Here is an 18,337-nt window from a genome sequence, read left to right as displayed (position 1 = left end):
AAAAAGATGCACGTGAATTTGGATTCATTCATACTATTAATTACTCACCTTCATTCAGAATAATCACTCTTTTAACATTATTTAACGCACATTTAATTTAATTTTATTGACAAAAAAATAATATACTCATACATTAATTTATTAAACTATTTTTTCTATATAATTTTATAGGTATTTAATATTTTATTTCCAATTTTTTTAGACTGTAAGGAGACATTTTTGATGTACAGTACATACTTTTGAAGATATTCGTGAAAAACAACCGGAATAAGACATGACATTCTGTTTTCCTGTTGTTGTTTCTATATCCTGTTTTTTTACATAGCCAAATTGATAAAATTCGAATATATATTATCTTAATAAATTCCTATCTTTCTTAGAAAATGCTTAAACTATTTTAAGTGCGAGTAATAAAAGGAAAAAGAAAAAAAAAATTAATAATAAAACTGTTACTTTCAGCATTGGAAACTACAGCGCCCTCTCAAAAATCTCATGTTTTACAAGTCAGAAATGTGGTTCGCCGTCTTTACATGCATGTTCATTACTCTGCTGTCTTCTATTGAATCATACAACCTAACCGTCCTTCACACTAACGATTTCCATTCAAGATACGAAGAAATTAATAATAAAGGTGGAAAATGCAAACCGGAAAAATCATGCTACGGTGGAATTGCACGACAAGTAACAGCGGTAAATTTATTATTTTTTCTACCTCCTAAGCGTGACTCACGCGTAACTTTTCGTAATGTAAAATTTAATTATTGGCTGTATAAAAATTAAATGCAACGTATCCTGTAAGTAAATTAAGGATTTTTCTTCTAGAAAGTAGCATTTTTTTTCTGCTAATAATCGTGCGTATTTTTTTATAAATTTAGGTCAGAAACATTCGTAATACCGAAGAGAACGTTATATTTTTAAATGCCGGTGATTATTATCAAGGAACTGTTTGGTATACCGTTCACAGGTGGAGGGCGGTTGCCGAATTTACTAACAGACTACACCACGATGCTATGGTAAATAGTATACACCCTTTCCATTAATACTATTTAACCTATATACTCGAAAGTGAGTTGCTAATATTTAAAAATATTTTGTAATTTAGATCATTTCGATTAAAATTTGACATAGATTTTTACATTTATTTATTTTTTAAATCGAATATCTTAACCTGTTTTGTATTAGATTCACCTTGCAGTTTTCAATTAAAAAGCCTAAAAAAAAAAGGCGTATGGGTTCGTTCAACTATAAATATTTGGCAACCTACTTGACAATTAAGTAAAGACAATTAGTTAAATTAAAAAAAAATAACTTTAATTTTTTAAGAAATTCTAAATTAAGTAGTAAGTAAACATATACAGATATTGTCATCCCTCCTTTAAAAAAAACGTGGAAAAGATTTACATATTTGGCAGGTTTTATGAGTTTTCTGATGCGAAAAGAATAGCAATTAGGCTATTTTCAACACCCTGTGATTATCACAGCTATTTATATTTATGAGCTAAGAAAGGCGTTAAGAAACGATTAAATTTTCTACAGGGAAAAGTATATATATATATATATATATATATATATATATATATATATATCCTGTAATAAAAATCGATAATTAAGAACAGATTTTATAGATATATCAATAATAATAATTATAAAGTTTATTATTTATAAATAAGATATTTTTGTTGATTATTAAATTAAATATTTAGAATCTGTGGAATCGATAGGAAATCTAAATATTTAATTTTTGTGGATAATAAAAACGGTAAATTTTATTAAAGTGTAGAGTTAAATCTCTAGAAATAAACCTAGAAAAAGACGTTTTTTTGTTTTTTTGGCTCGGTTCCTAAATATTTTCAGATTTATTACTTATCATCTTTTATTTTCGATTAACTAATAAAGAGAAAAAATTGATTTTTATATTAAATTTTCTGTTGGTGATTTATAGGTAATAAACATTACAATTTACTTTTGTATTTTTAAAGTTTATAATAATAATTAATAGACATTAAATGGACCTTTATTACTTTTTGTAAACTTCTTTAAAAATAAAAATGATAAAGTTATAATATTTTTACTATACTCTGTGGACGTTGTCAAAGGTCATGGCCTTTGGCAAGGATTAGATTGGATTGATGAAATAAGCAATCGCAATACGTGGGCGATCTGCCAAGGGGGAACTTTTCGTGTGAAACTGGACCCTGTTTAGGTGTTATGCAGGTGAGGAAAACTTCACTCGACCACAAGTGTTCGGTGGTTTTATCCACTCGGTCATTGGTGCCACCCCTTTGACAAGGACTACAGAGTATTAGCATAATAAATATATCTATAAACGTGAACTGCATACAGTATATATATATAATTTGACTACAGAATACAGAAATTATTATTTTACCTTCACAATCTTATATAAAAAGCATTTAGAAAAGAAGTTGCAACAGGAAGTGGATAATTAATAAATTTACACATCGTTGATTTGTAATTAATGATTTGAAAATGAAAGGATAATCCGTGCATCAATGAAACAATATATTTCGTTTCCTGTTATAAATGTTACGTATTCGTATGATAATCAGATAAATGACATTGAAATGAATGATTTTCCTTACTCTCGCTAATTTAATAACATTACGCATCGTTGAAGGGATATTTTACGCCCGTTCACTTCAATAATTTATACACTTATAAATATATTTTTCATTATATCTAAGCATTTTAATTATTTACAATTGTATGTAAATATATGCTTAAGATTATAGTAAGAGACGAGGAAACACGCGTGGAGTACGAACCCTTAACTATATTTAAATGATAAAATATGAGAAATTGTAGGCATAGAATTATAATTTTACTTCATTAACACACGCTTTACTTGAGTACAGTTATAAAAATAGGCATTGCTATACTATACAGACCTTATAAATTATAATTAATTATAGAATAATTATTACTTTAAAGCATGAAATGATATTAGTTTCAGTTAGAAACTAATGCAATGACTAAGTAACGATTGAAGTAAGTGATAAGTTTGCTCGCAGTTAATAATCTAACTCTAGCGTGTGGCTGACAAGATTCATTTCGTTGACGTTCATACCATCTTAAGTTCCAAAAATAGTTTATTTCGAACATTTGGTCTCCACAAAGGAAATGAGACATTCGTGTAGAATCTGTCACGCTTATCCTAGTTATCTATTATTATATGGTATGTAGCACAAGTCCCTATAAGGCAATTCTACACGATTTATCAGGAGGGGAAAGATGTGTTTCACATATTTAATTTCTAATTTTCGTTTCGTTTATTAGGCTTTAGGTAATCACGAATTCGACGATGGAGTCGCTGGATTGGTACCTTTCTTGGATAATGTAACTTTCCCAATAATCAGTAGCAATATAAATATAAGCGGGATACCGGAATTAGAAGGGAAAATAAGAAAATCTGTAATTTTAGATGTAGGAGGAGAGAAAATAGGAGTCGTGGGATATACCACGAAGGATACACCAGAATTAGCAAAAACAGGTCAGTGTGAATTGTCCTCTTATGATTAAGATTAGTGACGTAATATTTAATCAAGTTTACGGCTTTTTACGGATGGATTCTTGTTTAATTCAAAAGAAAAAGAAAAAAAAAACGAGTTTTGGAATCGGGACAATGTTGGCTTTTTCAAGGACGTGAATTAAATTCTTCCTGTTATTTATGTCAACAAGTTTTTTCCGGTAAAATCGGTAGCCTTTTGTGACACCCATTTATTATATTCTGGCATATGCTAATTATTTAAATCGCTATTAATTCCCGATTCACGAAGAGGTTGCTTATTCTTAATTATGATGTTTATGCCACGTGTAACTGTGGTGAATCGTGCATAAATTTCAAGACCCGAAGACCTTATATTTGACTTTTGACCTTATATTCTTACTTTAAATTTTATGTCCTTAGAAGTAATTAATATGAGAGATAATAAAAAAGCATAAAACAATAGAATTGACTGGATGGTTTCTACGAATATTTTTATTTTTCGTAATCAAAACGTTAATTTAAAGAAAATTTGACTAATCAAAACTTGTTTTATACATATTTGTTAATATTATCGAGTGGAAAAAATGCCTCTAACTTGCTTAAAATCGTTAATTTTTCTTGTAAAATACTTCGAAAAGTCGAATTAATTTATAAAGTATTTAATCTTTTATACATTTTTCACATTTTTATGATGTTAAGTTTAAGAAATATACTTTTTTAATTATATATTTATGGTTTATGAGGTTATTTTAATCCTACTTGGAAGTATTTTAACGACTTATTTTCCTGATAATAGGAAGATCTCGTCTTGAAGGGAGGATTTAATTATACAAATAATAATAAAAATTGTAGTATTTTTCTGCATTTTATCGATTTATATATATATATTAATTTTATTTTATTTTATATATAACTTAAAATTCGTCCTTCACTTTTTATTAATATACGACGATAAAACAAATAAAGAATTCTAGGTAGTTGCTGTTTAATTGTGTAAAAAGGTTCTTTCCAGGAAATTTTCCTTTATGACAAAGTAAAAAGGTTTTATTATTTATTTGTTTACTTTTTTTTATTTTTTTACTTAACCGTCAAGTAAATTTAAACTTTGTCATGTTTTATGCACTGAAAATCAATAATTACATTTCTTTGTATGTTAGGTCCTGTTACTTTTTTCGATGAAGTCGAAAGTATTCGAGAAGAAGCCGACATCTTACAACAAAGTGGAATAAATATTATTATAGCTGTGGGTCATGCCGGTTTCTTGAAAGATAAAGAAATTGCCGAAAAAGTTCCATCAGTTGACGTTGTAGTTGGGGGACATACTAATACTTTCCTCTATACAGGTATAAATCATGTAAATTATTATCTATTGTTTGCTTCAACTGTACAGATCTATGATTTATTAATGCAAGAAAGTAGATTTTGTACTGCACGAATATGATTTTATCCGGAAAATATAATTAATTTTGGTTTAACTACATGTAAACTAATTCCTAAATAGACTGTCAAATAAAGGATCCAATTGTTTTATATAAAATTAACAAAAATTAGTATATATTTTAAAAAATTTAAAAACACGAGTGTCTTTCAATAGAGGGAGAACATTTTTTAAAGTTAAAATGGCGGACATGTTCTTACTTTACAGGATCTTTTCTGATAGGACAAGGAAATCCTCCTATACCGTGTCACTTTTATCTTCCCTGTGGGTGGCTAGTTTATATTTCCTGAGATTTCTTTAATTTATTAACATTTTATATCGAAATTTATTAAATACTTTTAGTTTGAATTTGAAAAATTATTTTAAAACACAAGATAAATAGTAAGTGTTTTTTCAGGCGAACCACCTATTCCACAGTTAGTAGAAGGACCTTATCCAGTGGTGGTAGAAAGATCAGACGGTTCGAAAGCCTTAGTAGTTCAAGATTATGCCTTTGGATTATATTTAGGACATCTGAAAGTGACTTTCGATGAAGCAGGGAACGTAATATCGTGGGAAGGAAACCCGATCCTTATGGATGAAACGATTCCTCAAGGTCATTTTCTTACAATTTATTAACTTTGACAAGGTTTCGGAGTCTTCTTAAGTTATTATTATTATTTTTTCAATTTATATTTAGATAACGAGACTGCAGAAGTTGTGGAAACATATAAAGAAGTAGTCGATAGGCGAGGCAACGTTATCGTAGGGCAAACTAACGTTTATCTTAATGCGGATCGTCCTTATTGTCGCATGCACGAATGCAATTTTGGAAATGTAATAACGGATGCAGTTTTGCGTTTTTATCTTAAAAAACCAACCGAAAATCAATGGAATACCATCGCAATTTCGATTTTCAATTCTGGAGGAATAAGGGATTCCATCAGCGAGAAAGAAAATGATGGTATAAATTTTAGTCTTTTGTAGTTATTTTCTTTTAATTATTAATATCTGACTTACGTATTTATAGGAAATATATTAATGAGAGATGTAATGAATGTATTGCCTTATCTTAATACCTTGGACGTTGTGGATATTTATGGAAAATATTTGATAGAAATATTAGAAAGATCTGTTTACGATTATGGAAATAATCCCGAGGATCCTCCTGGAAGATTCTTACAAGTTTCTGGTAAGTTTATTCGTTATCGACTTATTTTTACCTAAAATAAACTCGTTGAATGTGAATGAAGGAAAGTTTCATCACTTCAATTAGCAAAATTAAATAATGTCTATTTTAAAAATGTTTATTCTTTACTTTTAAGAAATGAATTCTGAATTAATCTGAGTTATTTGTAAATTATATTTTCATAGCATTTTATCATTTATTCGAGTCAGAGCATCTTTCTCTGTCTCTCATCCTTTTGACCCCATTGCGGATTGGGCCAACTTACAATGGGCATAAATGTAGTCAGACAAACAGCCTGTAATGTGTTAATAAAGAATAAAAGATCATTTGGGGACGACCATCTCTAATTGATTTATAATTGGGCTAATATGTGGGCATTGTTTCATGTTAAATTGTCATTATGTTCTCCATAGCTTAATTATGATTGAGAATTAATTATCTTTCTTGCGTAATTGTTTCACCTGATTTTCTAGAGAAATGCTGTAAAGAATTAATAGTTATTAATTGTTTAAATGGAAATACTGTATTAATTGATTTGAATAGTAAGAGAGAAACTATATGAAAGTTTATTAGTAAGTGAATATTTTATTTACAAATATAAGAATTTACTTGAAGACATAGAAAATAAACAGAACAAATGAAATTGTTATAATGTAAGGAATACAATGAAACTCATACTTATTCGTGTATTGATTCTATGAGAGTTCTCATTCTTTAAACAGAAACCAAAAACAATGATATATTAAAAATATGGATTAAGTTAGTGTAACAGGTTTTAAATAGAATAAAATAAAATAGATTATAAAGAAAGTGTAAATTAGTAATCAATACATAATCGTTATTCATTTTTAATTTAAATTTCAGGTGTTCGAGTCACATACAACATTTCTCAACCTCCTGGCCAGAGAGTACACAAAGCTTTAGTTCATTGCACTTTCTGCAGGGTTCCTCGTTACTTACCTATAAACGAAAGTAAGATATACAGAGTAGTGATGCCCACTTATCTAACTCAGGGAGGAGACGACTACAAGATGATTCCCGAAAACACATTGCGCCTATTGAATACAGGTTAGTAAACATTTTAGAAATTTATTTTTTATTCTCCGAAACCGTGTTTTATATAATTTCTTTGGCTCTCAAACACAAAAATGTGCTACTACTTAAACACTTGGCATTTTCTCATCTTTATTCAGTTGATAGGAGTATTACTACACGTTTCGGGCTCACGCTGCCCTTCATCAGCCAACTAAACATTAAAAAGAGTATACATTAAATTTTTTAACAAAGTAACATCATACAGAAAGGCTTTTTGTACAAAAATATATCTAAATGTACAAATTCATTCGCGAGACGTACCATTAGATTCCTTACAAACTCGAAAGGCGTACACATGTATAAGAGTAAATGCAGTTTCTTACATCTGCCTAGATAAATTTTTATACTCACTTTTACAAAATTATAATCTAATCTATTTTTACAACCTACCTTAAGTTTTACTATTACACCATTTTGATTAGTGAGATTCAGAATACACTTTTCTCGACAATGAGATCAAAAAAGGCTTCACCAACGATATAAAATTCATGTACATCTGGTTTAGAAACAGGTAATTGATACATAAGTACGCAAACCATATACGAATATATTAAACAGGACATTACCTGAGAAGCAAGTTCTAAATTACAATATACAATTCCAATATTGAATCTTGCTTTTACATAGACGTGATATATTTTACGTTTTTTTTTTTTTTTTTTTTTTAAAAAAAAGAACATTAACTAGTAGACTTAGTTAAGTTCTGCTTTACAAATTATGGTTAATGTTACCTATGGTGCCAAAATGGCGGCTCGTCTCTGATTCAAGGAAACAGAAGAGAGAAAACAGCAGGGACTCACGTTCTAACCTAACCTATTCTAATAAATTACCATAATTATTACCAACCAAATTTTTAGAATAGGTTAGGTTAGAACGTGCGTCCCCGCTGTTTTCTTTCTTCTGTTTCCTTGAATCAGACACGAGCCGCCATTTTGGCACCATAGGTAACATTAACCCAAATACACATGAATATATTACAGAAGTAAAAGTTTTCGGCCCTTTATAAGATATTTTGTTTCCTTACAGTTTTGACTACCGCAATGCGGTCTAAATTTGCATATTTTTAAAACACGCTGTAACCGATTTTACGATAACCATTTACTATACTACGATCATAGCCAAACCAAATATAATTTTTAAATTAATATTAAAGTTGTTTTATAAGACATTTAACCAATTTTCATTTATTTTTAAACTCAAATTTTTATTAATACAATTTCTGGCTTTTAAGATTTCAAAACTTTCCTTAAATTTCCTGCTATATGTGTTTTGTTCTTTATGTAAAATTTCAACAATAGTCTTACCTATATTACAATTATAGACTCTAGTATACCTTTTAAACACAGCCGTTTATTGCTAATATTCGAACGTTTTCGGTTATTTTTAATAACCTTTCTCAAGAACAGTTACATTCGAATGCGGTCGTAAAAATTTGAACACGTCGCCAATCGTAAACGAGCTTTTGAAATGGTTCTATTCTCGATCTCCTAACGGGAGGTTTACAAGCCAAAAAAATTATAAAAATAAATCCTTAACTGATTCCTCAGCTTGTCCGTTGTTATACGTATTATATTAGTATAACACCCATAAGCAATTTCCTTGCCTGTTATAATGAATATCGCGTTCGTATATAAATCTGCTGTCGCCGGTTTTCTTATCTGGCGCTACCTTTCCTGCGCTACACCACGCTGTTTCTCCATGCCGATGAGATCTTGCTGGCTTCCCTAAAGTTAATAGCCTGTCCTTTGTAGCTGGTTTTGAAGATATTCCATGCTTCCGCATACTTTAGATGTTTTTTGCTGTAAACTTTTTGTATGAGCTTTGCTTTATCTCAATCTGCGTTTACTTCTTGTTGGTCTGCCAGAATATACGTTGCCAGGGCGGTGTTAGGATGTTCGAGTCTTATGTCTCTTTGGTGCTCGGTAAGTCTTTCTTTAAGGGATCTTCCTGTTGCTCCCACGTAGTATAATTCGTTTTGTCGTCGGTTATCTATTACCGGGATTTTGTACACCCCTGGAATGAGGTGTAGGTTCGGTACGTCTTTGTCGGCTCTTAGCAGTTGATATATTGTCGGGTTCCTTTTGTACACTATTTTTTTGTTTGTGGCCGCTCCTATTCTTTTGTATACATCATTTAGTTGTGCTCTGTATTCCATGATTGTACACTCGTCTGCTTTTCTTCTATTTGGCTCTTTGTTGTTAGGCGGTTTGAGGTTGGAGAAAGCCTTGCTGTTCACCCCGAATGACTTAGCTAACATGTTAATATATTTCAACTCTTCGTTTCTATCTTGCAGCTTGCTGCAGTGCGTGTACGCCCTTGTCACTAGTGCCCGGTAGGCTGCTAGCTTATATGATACCGGGTCGTGGGAGTTCCAAGGTATGAACCATGGGGTGTATGTCGGTTTTCTGTATACTTTAGTAACAACTCCATCTCTGGCATCTATTTGTATATCGATGTCCAAGAAATGTACATTTCTGTCGTTCATTTGTTCCAGCTCAATTTCTAGCCCGAAGTTGTTGCTGTTGATATCTTTTACGAAACCATCTATGTTTGGTTTATTCTTCCATATGACGAGAACATCGTCTACATATCTTGCATAGATGAGAATGTGCTGTGCGTATTTAGGTATGATGTTTTCCTCTAGTGTTCTAAGTACCATTTCGCATAATAGGCCAGAGATAGGGCTGCCCATCGCTACTCCTCTTTGCTGCTCATATGTGACGCCATTAAAGTTGAAAATTGAGGAAAAAGTGGCGATATGTGCTAGTTCCAATATTTGTTCCCTCTTCCTTTCTGCATTACTAATCTTGTTGAGTAAAAAGTCCCTTAGGTGGCAGAAGCACGGCTCCAGGTTTATGGACGGGTATAATGCTTTAAAGTCTAGCACCGTCATAACGCACCCTTGTTGTAAATGCATGTTTTTCATTTTTTGCAGAAGCTCAGTGGGGTTTTTTATGTTGAACTGATGCGGCGAGCTATGTGCGCTTATGTATCCTTTTAAAAATCTCTCTAGTAGTATTGTGGGCGAACATGCTTTGTCTACTACTGGTCTTATACTTTTGTCATTTTTGTGTGTTTTGGCGAAGCCGAATAATTTGGGGACCGCCGGTGAGGATATTATTATGTTCTTCATCTTTAGTTCTTTCGCCAAGGGTGTAGCTGCAAAGCGTTTTACTCTTGCCTGCATCCTTTCTAGGGCTCTTGGGTGCGCCCTTACGCAATTTGTATCCGTTATGTATTTACTTAGCATTTCGTCATACGTATCTTTTTTCATGATGACCAAGTCCTGAGATTTGTCCGCTCTTGCAAGGATATAGTTATTAGCTTTTAGCCATTTTTTGCTGTTTGCAATGCTGTTCCATATTAGGCTGCCATCGTTATTTTTTCGTTTTTCCTGTTTGATTTTGAGTGCAACTTCCCATCGGAACGCTTCTTTTTTTCTTTCGCTTAGTCCTTCAATAGCATGTTCGACCTCCGGTATTATTTTCTCATACGACAGTGCTGGTCTTGGTGCGTATTTAGGGCCATATTGGTAGGCTTCCTTGATACATGGTGGAGGTATAATGCCATCCCAGCATATAATTTTAGGCGTGAGCTGCGGCTCTCGTTTCTTTACTTGGTGCCTTTTAATCCATTCTATTTTTTTTCTTGTATCTAATGGTAGCCCTTTCAGTGACTTGGTTCGCTAGGTTTAGGACCCGTTTGTTAGCGTCTTCTAACAAATGTTGGCTTACATTATGCATTTCGTTTTCTATCTCTATCAGCTTTTTAATCAGGAAAAATCTATGTCGTCGCGTGGAGCGGATGGCCTTTCTTAAGCAGATTACTCATAGCTTAGGTAAAATCGATTCACAGCCTTGTGGTAGGTGTATTCTCCATATCGACATGGGAAATACCTTGCATTTTTTGAATTCCATCAGGAAGCATCCGCTCCACGCGACGACATAGATTTTTCCTGATTAAAAAGCTGATAGAGATAGAAAACGAAATGCATAATGTAAGCCAACATTTGTTAGAAGACGCTAACAAACGGGTCCTAAACCTAGCGAACCAAGTCACTGAAAGGGCTACCATTAGATACAAGAAAAAAATAGAATGGATTAAAAGGCACCAAGTAAAGAAACGAGAGCCGCAGCTCACGCCTAAAATTATATGCTGGGATGGCATTATACCTCCACCATGTATCAAGGAAGCCTACCAATATGGCCCTAAATACGCACCAAGACCAGCACTGTCGTATGAGAAAATAATACCGGAGGTCGAACATGCTATTGAAGGACTAAGCGAAAGAAAAAAAGAAGCGTTCCGATGGGAAGTTGCACTCAAAATCAAACAGGAAAAACGAAAAAATAACGATGGCAGCCTAATATGGAACAGCATTGCAAACAGCAAAAAATGGCTAAAAGCTAATAACTATATCCTTGCAAGAGCGGACAAATCTCAGGACTTGGTCATCATGAAAAAAGATACGTATGACGAAATGCTAAGTAAATACATAACGGATACAAATTGCGTAAGGGCGCACCCAAGAGCCCTAGAAAGGATGCAGGCAAGAGTAAAACGCTTTGCAGCTACACCCTTGGCGAAAGAACTAAAGATGAAGAACATAATAATATCCTCACCGGCGGTCCCCAAATTATTCGGCTTCGCCAAAACACACAAAAATGACAAAAGTATAAGACCAGTAGTAGACAAAGCATGTTCGCCCACAATACTACTAGAGAGATTTTTAAAAGGATACATAAGCGCACATAGCTCGCCGCATCAGTTCAACATAAAAAACCCCACTGAGCTTCTGCAAAAAATGAAAAACATGCATTTACAACAAGGGTGCGTTATGACGGTGCTAGACTTTAAAGCATTATACCCGTCCATAAACCTGGAGCCGTGCTTCTGCCACCTAAGGGACTTTTTACTCAACAAGATTAGTAATGCAGAAAGGAAGAGGGAACAAATATTGGAACTAGCACATATCGCCACTTTTTCCTCAATTTTCAACTTTAATGGCGTCACATATGAGCAGCAAAGAGGAGTAGCGATGGGCAGCCCTATCTCTGGCCTATTATGCGAAATGGTACTTAGAACACTAGAGGAAAACATCATACCTAAATACGCACAGCACATTCTCATCTATGCAAGATATGTAGACGATGTTCTCGTCATATGGAAGAATAAACCAAACATAGATGGTTTCGTAAAAGATATCAACAGCAACAACTTCGGGCTAGAAATTGAGCTGGAACAAATGAACGACAGAAATGTACATTTCTTGGACATCGATATACAAATAGATGCCAGAGATGGAGTTGTTACTAAAGTATACAGAAAACCGACATACACCCCATGGTTCATACCTTGGAACTCCCACGACCCGGTATCATATAAGCTAGCAGCCTACCGGGCACTAGTGACAAGGGCGTACACGCACTGCAGCAAGCTGCAAGATAGAAACGAAGAGTTGAAATATATTAACATGTTAGCTAAGTCATTCGGGGTGAACAGCAAGGCTTTCTCCAACCTCAAACCGCCTAACAACAAAGAGCCAAATAGAAGAAAAGCAGACGAGTGTACAATCATGGAATACAGAGCACAACTAAATGATGTATACAAAAGAATAGGAGCGGCCACAAACAAAAAAATAGTGTACAAAAGGAACCCGACAATATATCAACTGCTAAGAGCCGACAAAGACGTACCGAACCTACACCTCATTCCAGGGGTGTACAAAATCCCGGTAATAGATAACAGACGACAAAACGAATTATACTACGTGGGAGCAACAGGAAGATCCCTTAAAGAAAGACTTACCGAGCACCAAAGAGACATAAGACTCGAACATCCTAACACCGCCCTGGCAACGTATATTCTGGCAGACCAACAAGAAGTAAACGCAGATTGAGATAAAGCAAAGCTCATACAAAAAGTTTACAGCAAAAAACATCTAAAGTATGCGGAAGCATGGAATATCTTCAAAACCAGCTACAAAGGACAGGCTATTAACTTTAGGGAAGCCAGCAAGATCTCATCGGCATGGAGAAACAGCGTGGTGTAGCGCAGGAAAGGTAGCGCCAGATAAGAAAACCGGCGACAGCAGATTTATATACGAACGCGATATTCATTATAACAGGCAAGGAAATTGCTTATGGGTGTTATACTAATATAATACGTATAACAACGGACAAGCTGAGGAATCAGTTAAGGATTTATTTTTATAATTTTTTTGGCTTGTAAACCTCCCGTTAGGAGATCGAGAATAGAACCATTTCAAAAGCTCGTTTACGATTGGCGACGTGTTCAAATTTTTACGACCGCATTCGAATGTAACTGTTCTTGAGAAAGGTTATTAAAAATAACCGAAAACGTTCGAATATTAGCAATAAACGGCTGTGTTTAAAAAGTATACTAGAGTCTATAGTGCAAATCTACGCAGTCTTTGAAGAGTATACAATTATTTAATAAACAGTGATCGTGAAAAACGGAATTTAATCTGTGGTACTTTAAGTCAGCAATGTGTGATGTACAGTACATGAATTTTATGTCGTTGGTGAAGCCTCTTTTGATCTCATTGTCGAGAAAAGTGTGTTCTGAATCTCATTAATCAAAGTGGTATAATAGTAAAACTTAAGGTCGGTTGTATTTTTATGAATATGTAAACGGAATTTCATCATTTGAAACAATGGACAGGAGAAGTTCAAAATTTTTTAAGTGTGGCTAACCCAATATAATATATTGGGTTAGCCACACTTCCTGTCCTCCCTCTAGTCACGGGACTAACATATACAATCAAGTTTTGGATAAATTTAATTATCTGGCGGATTAAATACAAGAGAAAACGTTAATTTTTATGAATCAATTATATTACGTCACATATTTATACTAAAATTGTTTAATTTTCTTTTTTGTAGGATCGCTGGACATCGATATCGTCGTCGACTACTTAAATAAGTCGTCGCCTATCGTAACAGGAATCGAAGGAAGGATCAATTTCGTCGACCCTTACGCTCCTTGCAACGGAGCCGCACTGTCCACCATAAATAATAATTCCTTATGCATTTATGCTTTCTTGACTTTTTCGATTTTACTGTTTCCCGGTGTACACAAAAATCTTCCTGTGATTGCCACTATTTAGTATCTCTAGAATCATAAAGCAATATAATAAAAATTATTTTTCTCTAAATTATAAATAAATTTTCAAGATATACAAAGATAATTAATTGTATCCACACTGGAAGAAATCGCTAGTACATTTATATAGATAATGCCAATCTGAAATTTGCTGCATGACATGATTTTACATGATCTAAAGCATAACATAGATACCGTAGTATATAATTATCATGCTATAAATAACCTAGTACATAATTACAATATTAAATTTATGATGTACTTATATAAAAGTACAGGATAATCAAAAAATCACTGCATTTATATTATAAACCATACAACGTAATTGGGTAGGACATTTTGATAGCCTTGTATCATAGTTATGCAATTAGACATAATTAAATTTCTATCATGGCTGATGTGAACATTACATTAACATCTTTGATGTAATCTGAAAAAATTATGTTTGCATTTTTAGTATTTTTATTACAAGTTTATTAAAGAAAAATTCTTAACGCCAGAATGTCAGGCGTCATATTCTTAGTTTATACAACTTATTGTATATAGAAACTTAAATATTTTATATTCATTTCGATTCTACACGAAACTATGCTTCTTTAGTAATAAAGGTTTAAGTTAATTGAACATTCCATTTCATTACGGCAAAATTATTTTATCATTACATTCAAAAGGAATTAACAAATTTCATGTAAAAGGGGAGAAATTATAGAGTTTGCAATGGACAGAATGTATTGAAAACCAAAGGAATATTAAATTACAAACTGTTTAGTTGTTACTAGATTTTGATTTTCTGTACTTTTTGATACGAAAAAGCATGTCTTAGATTGATTTTCGTTACTTCGTGTACTTTGAAAACATTGTAATTTTTGTGCTAACGCGAATTTATTGTGGTTATATTTGTTTTATAATGTATCATTGAATTAAATAAAAAAAGCAACAACTTATTCTATTTTGTCTTTTTAAAATCGGCAATTTATAAAAAAAACCGGGCATATAGATTTTACAACTATACAGTAAGTATAGTTATATACAGTATTATATAGTTAGCATATACAGTAAGTAGCTTAACCCGTAGGTTCCAGAAGAAATAAGTACGAAACGCCTATACAACCAGGTACTGTATTATCTTTTTAATAAAAGTGAAGAAAGTTAAATAAAAACTTGGCACAACAATTTGTTTTGCGTTTTTTGTTCTTTCCACATTCATTATACTCTATACGTACAGTACATTGTACATCACATGTTTCATGCATCCATGTTTGCTCGTCGCATATCGAATCGGGTTTACTTGTCTCGATTTTGTAACTTAATTATATGATAAACAAGTGGGATTTTTTATTTTGGGCACTTAAATTTAGTAAGCATCTAGAATTAGTAAATTTTATTAAGTTTATAATAAAATATTACAGAAAGACTACGCTTTTTCTCTTAAATCCGACAGGTATCACAAGGGGCGAAAATCAAGGATAATCCCTAGATATTTAAAAGTTTTTCGATTTAATGGTCCTTCTATTCACTTTTATATGGGATACACGTAAGTATAAATTTGATTGGCCCGATTTGTTGAATCTATCCTCTTCGTTTTCCGAAGATTGAATTGTAATTCTTGTGCCTCAACTGAAGATTTCTCTGAGTATTGCATTTCTTTGTGCCGTTGAACGACCCTCCGAAATTTTGATTTAAAAAAAGGTTAAAGGTAATATTCCACAGAAGTGGTCCACAGACCGACCCTTGGTAATTTGATTGGAAGCATGGTGCTGGCCGCAGTGTAAAAGTGGCCTTCTTATTTCTTAAGTAATTCTGTAACAAGTTGAAAATGTTGGAGAGACTGTTGATTTTTCTCAATTGATCTATGATGAGCGAACACCAGGCACTGTCAAAGGCCTTTGATATGTCAAGACTGACCCCGAGCACATACTTGTAGTTTTCTAGTATATGCGTAACTGTACTAACGGCCAGGAAAATGGCATTCTTGGCCGAACGCTGTGGCCTGAAGCCAACTGGATATCATTAAAGAGTTTGTTGTGTTCCACAACCAGGAAAATCTGGTATTGATCGATCAACCTTTCCAATATTTTCCCCAAGAGGGTAGGAGGGAGATTGATCTCGTACAGTGGCGTAGCGTGGGTGTCAGCCGCCCGGGGCGGAGGAAAATTTCGCCGTCCCCGTATTTAGGTATTTTTACAAGATATTATTATTTATTGTGAAAAAATGCCGCCCCCTAAAAGTGCCGCCCCTGCCGGCCCCACTATGCTACGCCACTGATCTCGTATCATATTGAGACTCAGGTTTGGGCATTGGAACAATCTTCGCTACCTTCCAGGCCTCAGGAAAGAGTCCGTGATGCAGCCATGCATTGTACATGTCACTACGTTTTTGTGAGATCATGTACCAGATCTGCATGGCAATTTCATTTGTAATGCCATCTGGGCTTGGGGCCTTATTCCTCACTAATAATGATTTTCCTTGCAACAATAATAATATGCCTCCTTTCCCTGGGCCTGGGGCCCCTGGGAAAGGAGGCATATTATTAGTGTTGCAAGGGGCATTAGCACCAGTACTGACTTGCCTTTGCCAGTCAGTGTCAAGATCTTGTATGTCATCGGGGCAGAAGAAGGTTAATTGATTATTCAAGGTCCGCAAGAAGTCGGTGGGAGCATTGTCATCTTTGGTATTAGAAGTTAAAAGTTTTGTTTAAAGAAGTTTATTGGTGCACATTTTAGTAATAAAACCCGAAGGGTTATTCGAAAGTTTTGAGCAGAATCTTCACCAGCTGAGTAATTTTGACGATTTTATCTCTTGTTTGTATATTTTTTTATTGGTAAGATAGGCATTTTTGTGAAGATTTCGTGTATGGTCATCCTCACAACGTTGATAAGTCTTTCTTGGACGATTATTTGTTTTACGTAAACTGCAGGACACAGGAGTCTACCACGGGACACTTCTTTTACTACTTGGTTTCTTGGGTATGAATTCGTTGCATCATTAATAATATTAATATTGTGGTCAATTTCAAACTTTTCCATTGTTGAGTCCTCAATGAAGCAATCCATCAGATAAGTCACAAGGAACTCGTTCATGCCTATCAATCATCCGGCTACTTCATTGTGGACTTGGTAAAACACATAACGGGCTTGCTAAAAGAGATCCCCTGAGTGCCTACAAGGCGAAAAAAGTTTAACAAAAGGTCACGAGTGATTGTCAAATATATTCGCGTTTGTCCGGTATGGCCTTGGAGTTGTAATTTGGGCAGACTTATTTAATGTGTAAAAAGTGCAAAGTTTATAAATTAACCTTTAATTTCAACGTTTCAATTAAAATTTTAAACGGTTAATTCGCTAATTCATCGTTCACATCCGCAGCCCTAAAATAAACAAATGCAGATTTTCTTAAAAGAGAAAATATTCTTGAATAGGATATTACGCAAACCATTGATTTCTGGTTTGTATTGTAGACACGTGTCAAAACAGCATCGGTGACCTTCAATAGTAAAATAGGAAATCTACAACATCGATCTCTTAAAAGCGGCTGATTTTATTTTAAATTTATCCAAGGTTCCACAAATTTGCAGTTGACTCAATTGTCTTGTACAAAGCGAAAGAGAAGATAAATAATACTTAGAATACTCACTTAGATCAGAATATTTAAATCTTAAAAAGAAAATAACCGGATTTTAAGGCATTGGCGTAATACGTTCACTAATCGAAAGATAAAAGTGCATCGGTGATGCAATTTCAGTGACGAGACTGCAATACAACACAGATAAAGTGTTTGCGTAATATCATATTTAAAAGTGTTTTCTATTTTAAGAAAACCTGCATTTGGTTTCTTTAGAAAAAGATGTATTAGAGGCGAAAAACTGAATTTGAATCCAAATCTAAAATTTTCAGTAATTGCATTCCGCCGTTCGATAGCTAAAACTAAACCATGTATCCAGGTTACTCGAAGCAAAGTTTGTGCGTTGTGTGTTTTTTACAACCAGTGCTCGTCACATTACAGATAT

General features: G+C 33.5%; 1 protein-coding gene across 1 annotated transcript; it reads left to right on the top strand.

The window, feature by feature from the left end:
- Nucleotides 1–402: 402 nt before the first annotated feature.
- On the top strand, nt 403–15,278 carry LOC136973336 (snake venom 5'-nucleotidase-like). Its single transcript, XM_067268069.1, has 9 exons — nt 403–690; nt 876–1,013; nt 3,298–3,511; nt 4,666–4,851; nt 5,344–5,541; nt 5,626–5,889; nt 5,956–6,117; nt 6,979–7,182; nt 14,115–15,278. Exons 1-9 carry the CDS (start codon nt 493–495, stop codon nt 14,336–14,338), a joined length of 1,788 nt encoding a protein of 595 aa, XP_067124170.1. The 5' UTR covers nt 403–492; the 3' UTR covers nt 14,339–15,278.
- Nucleotides 15,279–18,337: the final 3,059 nt, after the last annotated feature.

The sequence above is a fragment of the Centruroides vittatus genome, unplaced genomic scaffold, assembly GCF_030686945.1.
Source record: "Centruroides vittatus isolate TY-2023 unplaced genomic scaffold, ASM3068694v2 contig_3146, whole genome shotgun sequence".
Taxonomy (NCBI): Eukaryota; Metazoa; Arthropoda; class Arachnida; order Scorpiones; family Buthidae; genus Centruroides; species Centruroides vittatus.
The sequence above is the reverse complement of the archived record's forward strand: the minus strand, read 5'-3'. Positions and strand labels throughout refer to the sequence as shown.